The sequence below is a fragment of the Sinocyclocheilus rhinocerous genome, unplaced genomic scaffold (genome assembly GCF_001515625.1).
Source record: "Sinocyclocheilus rhinocerous isolate Xijiao unplaced genomic scaffold, SAMN03320098_v1.1 scaffold4355, whole genome shotgun sequence".
Taxonomy (NCBI): Eukaryota; Metazoa; Chordata; class Actinopteri; order Cypriniformes; family Cyprinidae; genus Sinocyclocheilus; species Sinocyclocheilus rhinocerous.
The window spans coordinates 277,169-290,088 of NW_015665823.1; the positions used below are offsets into that span (position 1 = coordinate 277,169).

The 12,920-nt window shown below is 33.7% G+C and overlaps 1 protein-coding gene across 3 annotated transcripts in view; it reads left to right on the forward strand.

The window, feature by feature from the left end:
* The window catches only part of stx6 (syntaxin 6), an 18,881-nt gene extending 5,961 nt beyond the window's left edge, over positions 1 to 12,920 (forward strand). Inside the window, exons 2-9 of one of the 3 annotated variants that reach the window (XR_001638782.1) lie at positions 1,476 to 1,645; positions 1,729 to 1,823; positions 1,900 to 1,962; positions 2,050 to 2,178; positions 2,289 to 2,395; positions 3,656 to 3,750; positions 4,191 to 4,321; positions 12,498 to 12,920. Coding sequence is in view for 2 of the 3 variants with exons in the window: in XM_016542654.1 (XP_016398140.1) it covers positions 1,476 to 1,645; positions 1,729 to 1,823; positions 1,900 to 1,962; positions 2,050 to 2,178; positions 2,289 to 2,395; positions 3,656 to 3,750; positions 4,191 to 4,267 (736 nt within the window). In the remaining variant the exon portion in view is untranslated. Of the gene's footprint in view, positions 1 to 1,475; positions 1,646 to 1,728; positions 1,824 to 1,899; positions 1,963 to 2,049; positions 2,179 to 2,288; positions 2,396 to 3,655; positions 3,751 to 4,190; positions 4,630 to 12,497 lie in introns of those variants that run through there. The other 2 variants (XM_016542654.1, XM_016542655.1) reach the window with 2 other exon arrangements.

The window sequence follows — 12,920 nt, forward strand, 5'->3', positions numbered from 1 at the left end:
GCACTACCCTTCCATCTGGCATCCTTCTATTCCATACAGTAATCAGCTTCATTTTCAGAAGGTGCGATGGTGAGAATATGTGTGTAATCAATGCATCCAACCACACTGGAAATCCTAAAGGAAATTCTAATTATTAGGTTACTTAGAGGTCGCAACAAGATGTTATCAAGTGAACGCCATTTAAAAATGGTACCGTTCAAATAAATATGCATGTGAATATGGCAAAATAAATAAATTAAATCAAATGAAATTAAATCCTCTAATGATGTAAATGTAACTCCCCACGAATTAATGCAGCCTCCTCATCTACAGGATCCCTTATAAAAAGACATGCCATTTTTGTCACATTTACCTTGTTTCCATTTTCATTAAGATTATTTTTCTTACTCCGCTGGCAATTAATTTGAAAGTAAATATCGTATATAACTAATTTAAGTGCATTTTTCTTATTTTGCAAATTATCTGCCAATGGGGTAAGCAATTAAAAATATAATTTTTTCCATTTGCATTAAGATTATTTTTCTTACTATATGGTGGACAATTTTACGTAAAATGCACTTAAATGCACTTGTTTCCCCAACAAGACTAAATATCTTATATCATTTTTCATCTATAGAAAATGCATCTTAACTAAAGAATTTTTAGATATTTGTACTTGAAATAAGGCAAAAATCCCAGCGATAAAAGCAATTTTTGCAGCGTGAATGAATGAATGAGGTATTTAAACATTGCTTACGCTTTAAAAAGGGGGAGGAGACCGAAAGAAACTCTGGGTTTACCGAAGAAAACCTGCTCCCGACCAGGTTAGGTTCACAGAGTAAGTTACTATGGTAACTTACCGAGAGGTTTCGTTTAGTCTTTTATTGGAACCGAAAACACTTGAGTTTCCCTTTTCTGAGGTTAACAAACTCTGGAATACTAAACTCACTTTCTGGAATACACCCCTGCTCGTTGATATGTTATACTTACGAATATGTAATACTTGGAAGTACCTTGGAGTGCCATTTAAATACTATGGTAAAACAATAGTACCATGCTATTTCCCAGTGATATCTTCACTGTACCATGATACATGTCCAAAAACATGGAATTTTTACTTTTTTTGGGGGGACTTGTACCATGGTATATTTGGAAATACCTTGGAGTGCTACATGAATACCATGGTATAAGTCAAAGTACCATGGCACATGCCTAAAGACATGGAATTATCATGCTTTTTGAACATGTACCTTGGTATATTCGGACGTACCTTGAAATCTCATGTGAATACCATGGTATAAATCAAAGTACTATGGTATTTCCATGTGATACCATCACTGTACCATGGTACATGTCCAAAATCAGGATATTGTCTGTAATATTATAGTGTTTTTATTTATGACTCAAGCCTAACATTTGCATTGTCATTGTTCAAATACTGTTGGGTTCCTGACTTTATAAATTTGTATTTCTTTTAATGGATTGCTGTTCATTAGAGAGGTGCAGAAGGCTGTGAACACAGCTCAGGGGCTTCATCAGAGATGGATGGAGCTGCTACAGGACCCGGGTGGAGCCAGCAAGGAGGAGGTGGACTGGACCACCAATGAGCTGAGGAACAGTTTGAGGTCCATTGAATGGGACCTGGAGGACTTGGATGAGACTATCAATATCCTTTTGTTTCTGGGAGCCTATGTTTGGACTTGAAATGGTTCAGGTGTTTATATATTGTAGCCTTAACATTGTCTTTAAGTATTGTGGAGGCTAATCCAAAGAAGTTCAATCTCAATGCGATGGAGCTGGCCAAGAGGAAAGCCTTCATCACTAGCACAAGGCAAACAGTCAGGGTGAGCAGATTTGAGAGACTTACACACATCTGCCCCAATGGCACACGAATATCTCTAATTGATTTTCATTTTACAGGAGATGAAAGACCACATGGCTAGTCCGATGGCAATTACGGTGTCTGAGAGGAAAAATCGACAGGTTTGTACTCAAACTATGAAAGTAGGAGCCAGATTATGATTTTACAGTTTGCGTATCATCTCATGATAATTTATGATCTCATATTAGACTTTAATGGGTGATGGTGGGTCTCATGGCCCAATCTGGCAACCCAATGCTGATAAGTACACCAGACTAGACCGGGAGCTGCAGACGGCAAACTCACAGTTCATCGAGGAACAACAGACCCAGCAACAGGTACGTCAATACATCAGTTCATATTTAAGAGGTGATTATCACGATTAGCATATTGTACCATATTTCTGAGCACTTATCAGGACAGTGTGTTTTATTTCTGTACATTGCAGCTCATAGCAGGACAGCAGGATGAGCAGCTGGAGTTGGTATCGGGAACTATTGGTGTCTTGAAGAACATGTCCCAAAGGATCGGCCAAGAGCTGGATGAGCAAGCTGTGTAAGTCACTTTAAACCTGGTGAAGTTAGGTAGGAAATCTTTGTGTGTATATATGTGCATGTATATGTTTATATGTAATTTAATTTAATTTAATTTAATTATTATCAACTTATAATTTTTTGTTAATGGAAAAATATGTGTATAATTTATAGATTATTATATATAATTTGAAAACTGGATATATAAATAGTATAAATGATGTATTTTTTAATGGAGAAATTACATATATTTACACGATTATATATATATATATATATATATATATACACACACACATGCACATATATACACATATTATTTCATTAAAAATATAATTATTCAAATTAATTCTAGTTCTATATTAACAATTTATATTTATATAAATAATATATATACATATACACACACATTTTAATTATACAGTTTTTGAATAATAATTGCTATATACATCATTCTTTTTCAAAATGTTTTTATATATTCTTAATATATTTATTAATAATTTTTTTTATTAATTACAAACCAGAACACAACACAATGCGATCCATGAAAAACTGCATATGTATGTATATTAGTACTTGTACATCATTTATGTATAATTTTTAGTTTTATGTTTTCTCTAATTATTTTAAAAATCATTTATTTATAGTAATATATACAGTATCTCACAGAAGTGAGTACACCCCTCACATTTTTGTAAATATTTTATTATATATTTTCATGTGACAACACTGAAGAAATGACACTTTGCTACAGTGTAAAGTAGTGAGTGTACAGCTTGTATAACAGTGTAAATTTGCTGTCCTTGTTTGTTGCGGACAACTACTGATGTATAATGCTATGTAGTATAATAAATGATAATACACTTGTTCTTTGCTTTGTTTTATTTTATATAAGAAGGTGTAACATTAAAATATATATATTAAAGTGCACATAAACACACACAAAACTCAAGTACATATGGAGGGAGGGGTTCTTGCAGACCAATCACAGCGCATGCGGTCTGTGTAGAATTGATGCGCTGTTCGATTTTTGGAGAGGTGCACGTCATGCTACGGCGTATGTGTGTGTGTCTATGCGTAAGCTACGGCGTAGGTTCGACGCAGAAGTATAAATCAGCCTTAAGTAGTTACCAACTTTCTACAAAACAAACCAGAGCACAAAGTAGTACATGAGAAATTGACCTGCTTTTGGCGTGAATCCTGACAGTTTGTCTAGCGGGTGAGTTAACAGACCTCAAAACTTTCTGTTTCGATTCTGACTGTGTGTCTGGCCTATTTTCAGAATGATGGATGATTTTTCACATGAGATGGACAGCACTCAATCCAGACTGGATAACGTCATGAAGAAGCTGGCTAAAGTTTCTCACATGACCAGCGGTGAGTAATACAGCAGCGGAAGAGCAGACCTGCTTCATTTACAGTCACACATGGTTAGAATCAGTCAGAGAATACTTTCAGCAATCATTCAACTGAAACCTCTTATTTTAATATTGGACATCCTATCTGACAGTATTTACTTTTGTTTTATTACAGTTAAAATATTATGCTGACTGTTTTTATGTAAAGCCAAAACTTTGTCATGATTCATAAAGTTGGCACTCCGGAAGTCAAACTTCTGGACCTTTTCATAGGAAACAATTGGTTGAGAGACCAAGAATTAAATCTGAACTTCTCCTGAAGTTTGTGGGAATGTTTTAAAAACATTTAGTTCTGCCTTCACCATAAAACCTCTACGGCTATACAGAGTAGCTGTTAAAAACACTGTTTAGCCTAATTAAGAGTGTTTTAACCTGTTATATTCTCACTTGACCCTACAGATCGGCGACAGTGGTGCGCTATCGGCATTCTTCTGGCCATCCTGTTTGTCGTGATCATCCTCTTCATTGTTCTGTGAACAGCACTCCTCCGTCCTCTGCCTCTACTCCTGTGAACGGTCGCTCCAGCGAAGGTGCTTTGGAGACAAACAAACCCTTTCTCCATCTTTAGTCCACGATACAGTAGAACGCTGCTGCTTCGTAACCTTTTTGCTTTCTTATAAACAACCCAGGCTGAAAATGAATGGGTAACATGGCGTGTAAAATCAAGGGCTGTTTTTTCGCAAGCGCATTTTCGGTTTGGCGATAATATGGTCTAAATCATTTCGTACGAGTTGTCATAATCCAGGGTAAATCATTTCTTTCCAATGGACCATGACTTTTAATGCTTAAAGGGATAGTTTGCCCAAAAATGAAATTACCCCATGATTTACTCACCCTCAGCCATTCTAGGTGTATAGGACTTTCTTCTTTCATACCAATTAAGGATGTGCATCTCATGACTGAGGCCGATACGATACGCATCTCGATGTATTGCCAACGATACGATACATTAAAGATACATATGAAGCGGCTACCGATGCGATACGATTCACCCCTGTTACGATGCAGTGTGATCCGATTTCGATTCGATTCAACACAATGCGATTCTATGCAATACGATGCAATGGAGAAAATATGATCACTTTTAATGCCTCCAGACCTGTTTCATAAAACAAGTTAACCAAATAAGCCAGGCTTATTTCAGTTAGTCTGACTCATTGTCAAATGATTTGGTTCCATAAAGCAAATTTAACATAGGCCTAGATCAAGCTTAGTCACTGTGGCAACTTATGCAACACACATTAACTCATTTGAGCTTAGTAATTAGTAGCCTACTAGCTTACATTTGATTTACCTATTACAATAGTCCACTTACAGTTACTGCTATCATAAAAATACACTTTATATGTAGGTTTAAAATTCTTCAAAAGACACATTTAATGTCCAAAAACTGTATACAAAATGTATATTTTACTCAGAATTATTGTGCTCCTATTCGATTGCGCTCGGTCCGTTTAGCGTGCATGCGCATCCACTAGTAATTATATATAAATAAATCGTTTTTTACCGATGCAAATATGTTAGAAACGATGCATCGCGATATAAATGCCAACTTGTAGCCGATGCACGCTTTTTAAACCGATCGTTAACTTTTTATGCCGATGCACCGAGCGAATCGGGGAATCTTCCCATCCCTACTACGAATACAATTGTAGTTATATTAAAAAATGTCCTGGCTCTTCCAAGCTTTATAATGGTTTTTAATGGGATTTTAGAGCCCAAAAAAGTGCTCCACACGGCTCCGGGGGTGAATAAAGGCCTTCTGAAGCGAATTGATGCGTTTGTATAAGAAAAATATCCATATTTAAAACGTAATAATCCGTAATCTCTAGCTTTTGCTAACTGGTACACGTGTTCATGAGAGAGTGGCGTTCCAGCGGATGGCGTAGGTGTAGCATAAGCTCTGGTGAGAAGCAACGAACGCGGAAGCACAGAGGAGAGAGCAAAAAACACCAGTCATGATTTAGAAGTACAAAACGAGGATTTGTAAAGAAACATGTTGGAGGATTTCAATGTAAGACTAGAGGAGACTGGTTTTTCTTTGCTGTAAACAAAACTTGGTTCTCGCGAGACTAGCATATTCTCACCGGAGTTTACGCTACGCCTACGTCATCCGCTGGGACGCCACTCTCTCGTGAACATGAGTACAACAGTTAGCGGAAGCTAGAGATGACAGTTTATCAAGTTTTAAATATGGATATTTTTCTTACACAAACGCAACACTGTGGAGCACTTTTTATGATGGATGGATGCACTTTTTTGGGCTTCAAAATCTCAACCCCTTATCACCGCCATTATAAAGCTTGGAAGAGCCAGGACATTTTTTATTATAACTCTGATTGTATTTGTCTGAAAGAAGAAAGTCATATACACCTAGGATGGCTTGATCATGGAGTAATTTTCATTTTTGGGTGAACTACCCTTTAAACAGCTGAAAGAATCATGTGCTACTATAAAATATTGCTGGCGTTATTTCCTGGTCTAAAGCAGGCTAACTGTCAGGCTAAGCTAAGCTCCTGTACTGACCAATAGGAACACAATACAATTACCACTGTCTCACATACTATTATTTGACTTTTTTTTTTTTTACAGTTTCTAGCCATGCAGCCTTTCTCTCTGGTTTTATTACAGCTGTACCTTTTATAGTTTGCAGAACAGATAGCAGAACATTAAAACATTACAATCTAAAATTGCTTTTTAAAGCATTAAAATAACTAAATTAAAAGTAAAAATCACTGAATTAAAAATGAAAATATATAATAAAGAACATGACTATATTTTAACTGCTATAAGAAACACACATTAACTCATTTGAGCTTAGTAATTAGTACTGTAGCCTACTAGATTTGATTTACAGTTACTGCTATCATAAAAATACACTTATATGCAGGTTTAAAATTCTATAAGACACATTTAATGTCCAACAACAAATATTTTAGCAAAATGTATATTTTACTCAGAATTATTGCGCTCCTATTCGATTGCGCTCTGTCTGTTTAGCGTGCATGCGCGCAGCTGCGCTCGTTGCTCTCGCGTGCCTCGCCCACTCCTGACAGCAAAATGGATATGTTTGCATGACTTTCTAACATTTACAGATGAAAAATATACCTGTGACATGTCAGTTATGCACTGAGGAAAACACAACGTCTCAAATGCATTAAACAGCACAGATATATTCGTTGTTTGTCATGGTGGATCGATTTGATCTATGATCGTCATTAAGATCTGCTTAAGAATAAGCGTGCACAAATTAGTGAGATAGTGTGAATTTAATTTGTCGTTAATGGAACCACTTTAGCCCCGATTGATTTGTTAGGATATTTCAAGTCAGGTTTTGGACTTTAATCCCAGTTTTTCCTCGGGTTTCCATGGTGTTGTGATTCGCCATATCATGAAGCAGCGGTGATGAAAAAATGCGCTTGAGAAACAGTTTAGAGAAATCAATCTACATATAAAATATTGGTCACTTTGTAAATAATAAAAGTATAGCGCATCCATTAGTAATTATATATAAATAAATCGATTTTACCGATGCAAATATGTTAGAAATGATGATATAAATGACAACTTGTAGTCGATACACACTTTTTAAACCGACTTTTTAACTTTGTATGCCGATGCACCTACCCAGCCAACATTTGTGTGTGGGGCCCATGTGGGTTTGACATGGGCTGAAAAAGTTGTAGCATAAGCTCTGGTGAGAAGCAACGAACGCGGAAGCACGGAGGAGAGAGCAAAAAACACCAGTCATGATTTAGAAGTACAAAACGAGGATTTGTACAGAAACATGTTGGAGGATTTCAATGTAAGACTAGAGGAGACTGGTTTTTCTTTGCTGTAAACAAAACTTGGTTCTCGCGAGACTAGCATATTCTCACCGGAGTTTACGCTACGCCTACGTCATCCGCTGGGACGCCACTCTCTCGTGAACATGAGTACAACAGTTAGCGGAAGCTAGAGATGACAGTTTATCAAGTTTTAAACAGGGATATTTTTCTTACACAAACGCAACACTGTGGAGCACTTTTTATGATGGATGGATGCACTTTTTTGGGCTTCAAAATCTCAACCCCTTATCACCGCCATTATAAAGCTTGGAAGAGCCAGGACATTTTTTATTATAACTCTGATTGTATTTGTCTGAAAGAAGAAAGTCATATACACCTAGGATGGCTTGATCATGGAGTAATTTTCATTTTTGGGTGAACTACCCTTTAAACAGCTGAAAGAATCATGTGCTACTATAAAATATTGCTGGCGTTATTTCCTGTGCACTGCTTTAATAGTCTGTATAGACCACTGTAAATAATCAACACTAACTACTAATTTACTAAACACTAGAGTTTAACAAACCAGATACTGTTTAAGCGGGTATGTTACTGATCATACTAATGCTAATTAGTTATTTACTGTCAAAGTGTTTATTTCCGTGTGCTTTGTTTACTTTTGAGTTAACGATAATCAGTTACTAGTGAGATTTATTCACACGCACTGCGGTTTGTTTCTTTGAACTGAATGGAATTGTGTTTTTAATGGAAACGTTGATGTTAAACTCTCGGGATAACTGCCTAAAAGTCTTTAAATAATAGGTTAACAATTCAAATATTAACTAAAAATTGTGCTTTTAGTAAGCATTAAATATGTGAATTGCGTGACAATTGGTTATTAATCTGTAGAAAGTCTGAAAACGGATCACTTCAGATGGAAGTGAAGTTTTGGACCAAATATATTTTAGTATAAAAGCTCAATTTGAGAACTAATGGTTAAAGAAATGAAAATTTGCTGAAAATGTGCTCACCCTCAGGCCATCCAAGATGAGTTTGTTTCTTGATCAGAACAGATTTGGAGAAGTTTAGCTTTACATCACTTGCTCACCGATGGATCCATTGCAGTGAATGGGTGCCGTCAGAATGAGAGTCCAAACAGCTGATAAAAACATCACAATCATCCACAATGAATCCACACCACTCAAGCCCACAGTACATTTTCAGCAAATTTTTATTTTTGGGTGAACTATTCCTTAGTTATACGTCACTATTTAGCCAGTGCCTTAGCACAGATGAGGGTAAAGTTACATTTCATTTTAGAAAGCCAGGCACTTGTGACAAAACGTTAGGCTGCATACGTTTCGCATTCTTAAACCGCTCAGCGAGGATGTTCGTCCAGTATTTAGAATATATATTTTCGCAAACTGACGGTTTGCGCTATATTTCCACTGCTAACTCAAATGGAAACGTGTGAAGCAGCAGTCACTAAAATGAAAATCATCGTATTTGTTGTCTTTCGACAGCACAACACTACATATTCTGTGAAAAACATGAGTACATTTATCTTTCTGGATATTTGTATCGTTTTTGTTTTGTTTGTATGTTGTTTTAATAATCTCTTGGGTAAATCACACAAAGAAATGTGTGCACATTTGTCATTACTGTAATGTGAAAAATCATGATTTTTATGTAATATAGTAATAAAAGTAATCTTGTCTGGGCTCAATTATTTTAAATGAATAACAAATACAATTTAATTTAAAAGAAATTAAATTGAATACATAAAATATGACTTACTTTTCTTGTAATTTAATATATATTTTTCACATTACAGTAATGAGGATTAATAAAATGTGCCCAATCGTGCAAAAAAAAGTGTGATCCTAAAAATAGGCCTACATTTGTTTTTTTTGTGAACTATGGACATTTTTGACAGACTTTGTGTGATTTACCCTTCTACATGTTCCAGCTTTCTGTTTTTGAGCAATCACACCACTAGTTTAGTAGACATTTCCGTCGGCCCATATAATAGTGTTCAGCTGATTCTGACTGCCCTCGGTCACATGATGCGGTAGGTCAGCTCTGATTGGTTCGAAGTATGACTGAATCGATTATGCAATTTTACGATACAATTAAAATGATACAATTGCACAATTAAGTCACTGTTGTTGAGTCGCAGTGACGGAGCAGAGCTCATAAACGCTGTTCTTCCTGACTGTGTGAATTTCAGTTGTAATGTTTGTTTGCTCCTAAAGAGAAATGATAGAAATGAGTATTTTTTTTAGCCCTCATTGTTTCTCCTCGTCCCTCAGAAAACTCTGTCAAACCTCCCCATGAACCCACAACCCCTTCACTGTGTGAAGCTCTGAGCCCCATTAAAAACAAATCATTGAAAAATGGTGTCGGATTGAATTCCTGTCGATGTGAGGATATAAAAGGAAAGGAACAAAATATATGAATTTACGTAAAAACATGTAAAATATATTATGAAAATGAACTAATTAAATTTTTGATTTGTGTAATTGTGTATTAAAAATAATTTATACTGTTTTTTAAAAATGCACAAATATACATGTTATTATTTTTAATATTTAAAAAGAAATTATATGTTATGAATGTATAGAAAAATACAAAAGATATCAAAAATGTACTTAAAAAATTGATAAAAAATACAAAGGATATAAAAAATTATCAAATCTAATTTATATTGTTGTTAAAAAGATTCTTTTGAATATTTTTTGAAACGATGTGTGTAAATGTACACAATTTTTATTGTAAATGATATTCTTAAGAAGTATTAATTTATAATATGTATTATATCACACATGATTTGTTTAAAAATCTTTATAGATTTATTTATAAAAAATAAAAAAAACGATTAAAATAAACAGTATAATATACATATTTATAACATTATTATTTTAATATTTATAAGGAAATTATATATGTGAATTTAAATAAAAATGTCTAAAGTATATTATACAAACGAATAATGATTTTTTATTCTACGATTTATGTATTATATTTATATAATAATAATTATATAAAAATGTGAATGATTACATAATATATTTTTAATGAATTAATATTATTATTAATATCAAAATAAATGTAAGGTCTATTATAAAAAATGATGAATGAGTTTTTTGTACAATCTGAAGAGAGACATTTCTAGAGCTTAATGTGTATTGATCCTGAATCCTCCTCTGAGCGATGTTGTGGTGTCCGGCTCTTCGAGCAGCATTGATGATTGTGTTGCTGGTGAGCGCTGGTCTCTAGATCAGAGCCGTTCACCCTGATCTCATGACTGGTGGCGTCTTTCTCCTCCGCCTCCCCTTCCTCCCTCTTTTGTGTGGCCCAGTAATGATTAGAGATCAACACCTGAGTCCCACACACACTGAACGCAGCCAAACCACGAGGACCCGAACCTCCCTTACACTGAGCTATTATAGAGAAACAACATCTGTGGACCACATTTTATTTATTGTTACAGTATTATGAAAATGAAAATACTTTTTATATTGATTTATTTTCCATTTTAATATTATAAATATATAATTGATCCTATAATATGATCTACTTTAGCATGTATTAGCATTGATATGCTAAAATAATAATAATCTAAATATTTAATACTACTACTACGAAGTAATAATAATAAAATGTCAAATGTTTTAAATTGTGTATATAGCGCAGTATTGTAATTAAAATGACAACATTTATGTTTTAATGCAAATTTTATGTTTGTATATTATTTAATATTTAAATAATATGCAAATATATATTTTATATCATATAACATTTTTGTATATTGTATTGCATATATTCTTATATAAGTTTGATATATTATGATTATTATTTTTCATATTTGTGGACCAAATTGTGAAATATTACTTATTTATTTTAATATTATGAATATGTAATATTTATATATTTTTTTATATTTATATATTTTTTTATAAAATGAAAACATTTATAAAATGAAATCATATATATTATTATAAATATTTAATTGATCCTATTATATGATCTACTTTTGCATGTTTTAGCAGTAATATACTAAAATAATAATATTTAATACTATATTTGTGGCATATGTGGTGTTAAATATGTACTGCTCATTTATAATAATAATAATAACAATAATAAAATGTAAAATGTTTTCACTTGTGTATATAGTACAGTGTTGAAATAATATAGCATTGTTTTATTTTTATATTTGCATATTATTTTATATTTAAATAATATGCAAAATATATTTTATAACTTTTTTGTATACTGTGTTGCATATATTTTATAGATGTTTTTATATATTATGATTGTAATTTTCATATTTGTGGACCAAATTGTGAAATATTACTTATTTATTTTAATATTATGAATATGTAAGTAATATTTATATTTATATTTTTTAGTGCTGGGCGATTAATCAAAATAAAAGTGTGTACTGTGTATGTTTATTATGTATATATGAATGCATACACATACAGTATATATTTTGAAAATATATACATGTATATATTTATATTCATATAATTTATATTATACATAAATATATTTAATATATAAGCATAACATACTTTTCTTAAATATATATGTGCATGTGTTTGTATTTATATATATATAATAAATATACACAGTACACACACATATATTATGTACACAAAAACTTTTATTTTGGATGCGATTAATCGTAATTGATCGTTGCCCAGCACTAATTATTTTATATAAAATAAATATAGAAATATTTTTGTCATATGTAGTACAAAATATTTACAGCAATTCTTATTTGAATATTCATCAAGGAGAGCTGTAGTACATAAACTATAATGTTTGGCTCAAAATAGTGGTGATATTTGTGGCTAAAACTGGCTTTGCATAGCTGGAGTGCTTCTAATGATGGATTTACAGAGACTCTGTGTGTGTGTGTGTGTGGCAGGGAGGCAGCAGGTGCAGGATGCAGGTTCGGCGTTGGGCTCCTTTATCCCGCAGTAAGTGGAGGGGACAGCTGAGCTCTCGTACCCGTGGGGAGGTGGAGGTGGGGGCGGGGAAAAGACACACTCCTCCGCCAGCTGAGCTCATTAGCATCGCTACACACAACATCAACCCGCACTTGAGAGCAGCTATCATGTTTATGAGAGTACAGAACGACTATAAACCTACCCGGAATCCTGTTAAACAGCTGTCACGGACAATCGCGAATTCACTTTTCTTCTAGTTATCGTGACACAGCTATGAATATTGGGTAATGAAGGGTATAATTGCTTAAAGATGAAGCCTGCAAATGCATATAAGCATCTATAACGACATGAATGAGATTGTGCAGCTTGGTTAGAAGATTTTTTTTGTTAGTTTTGTAAGT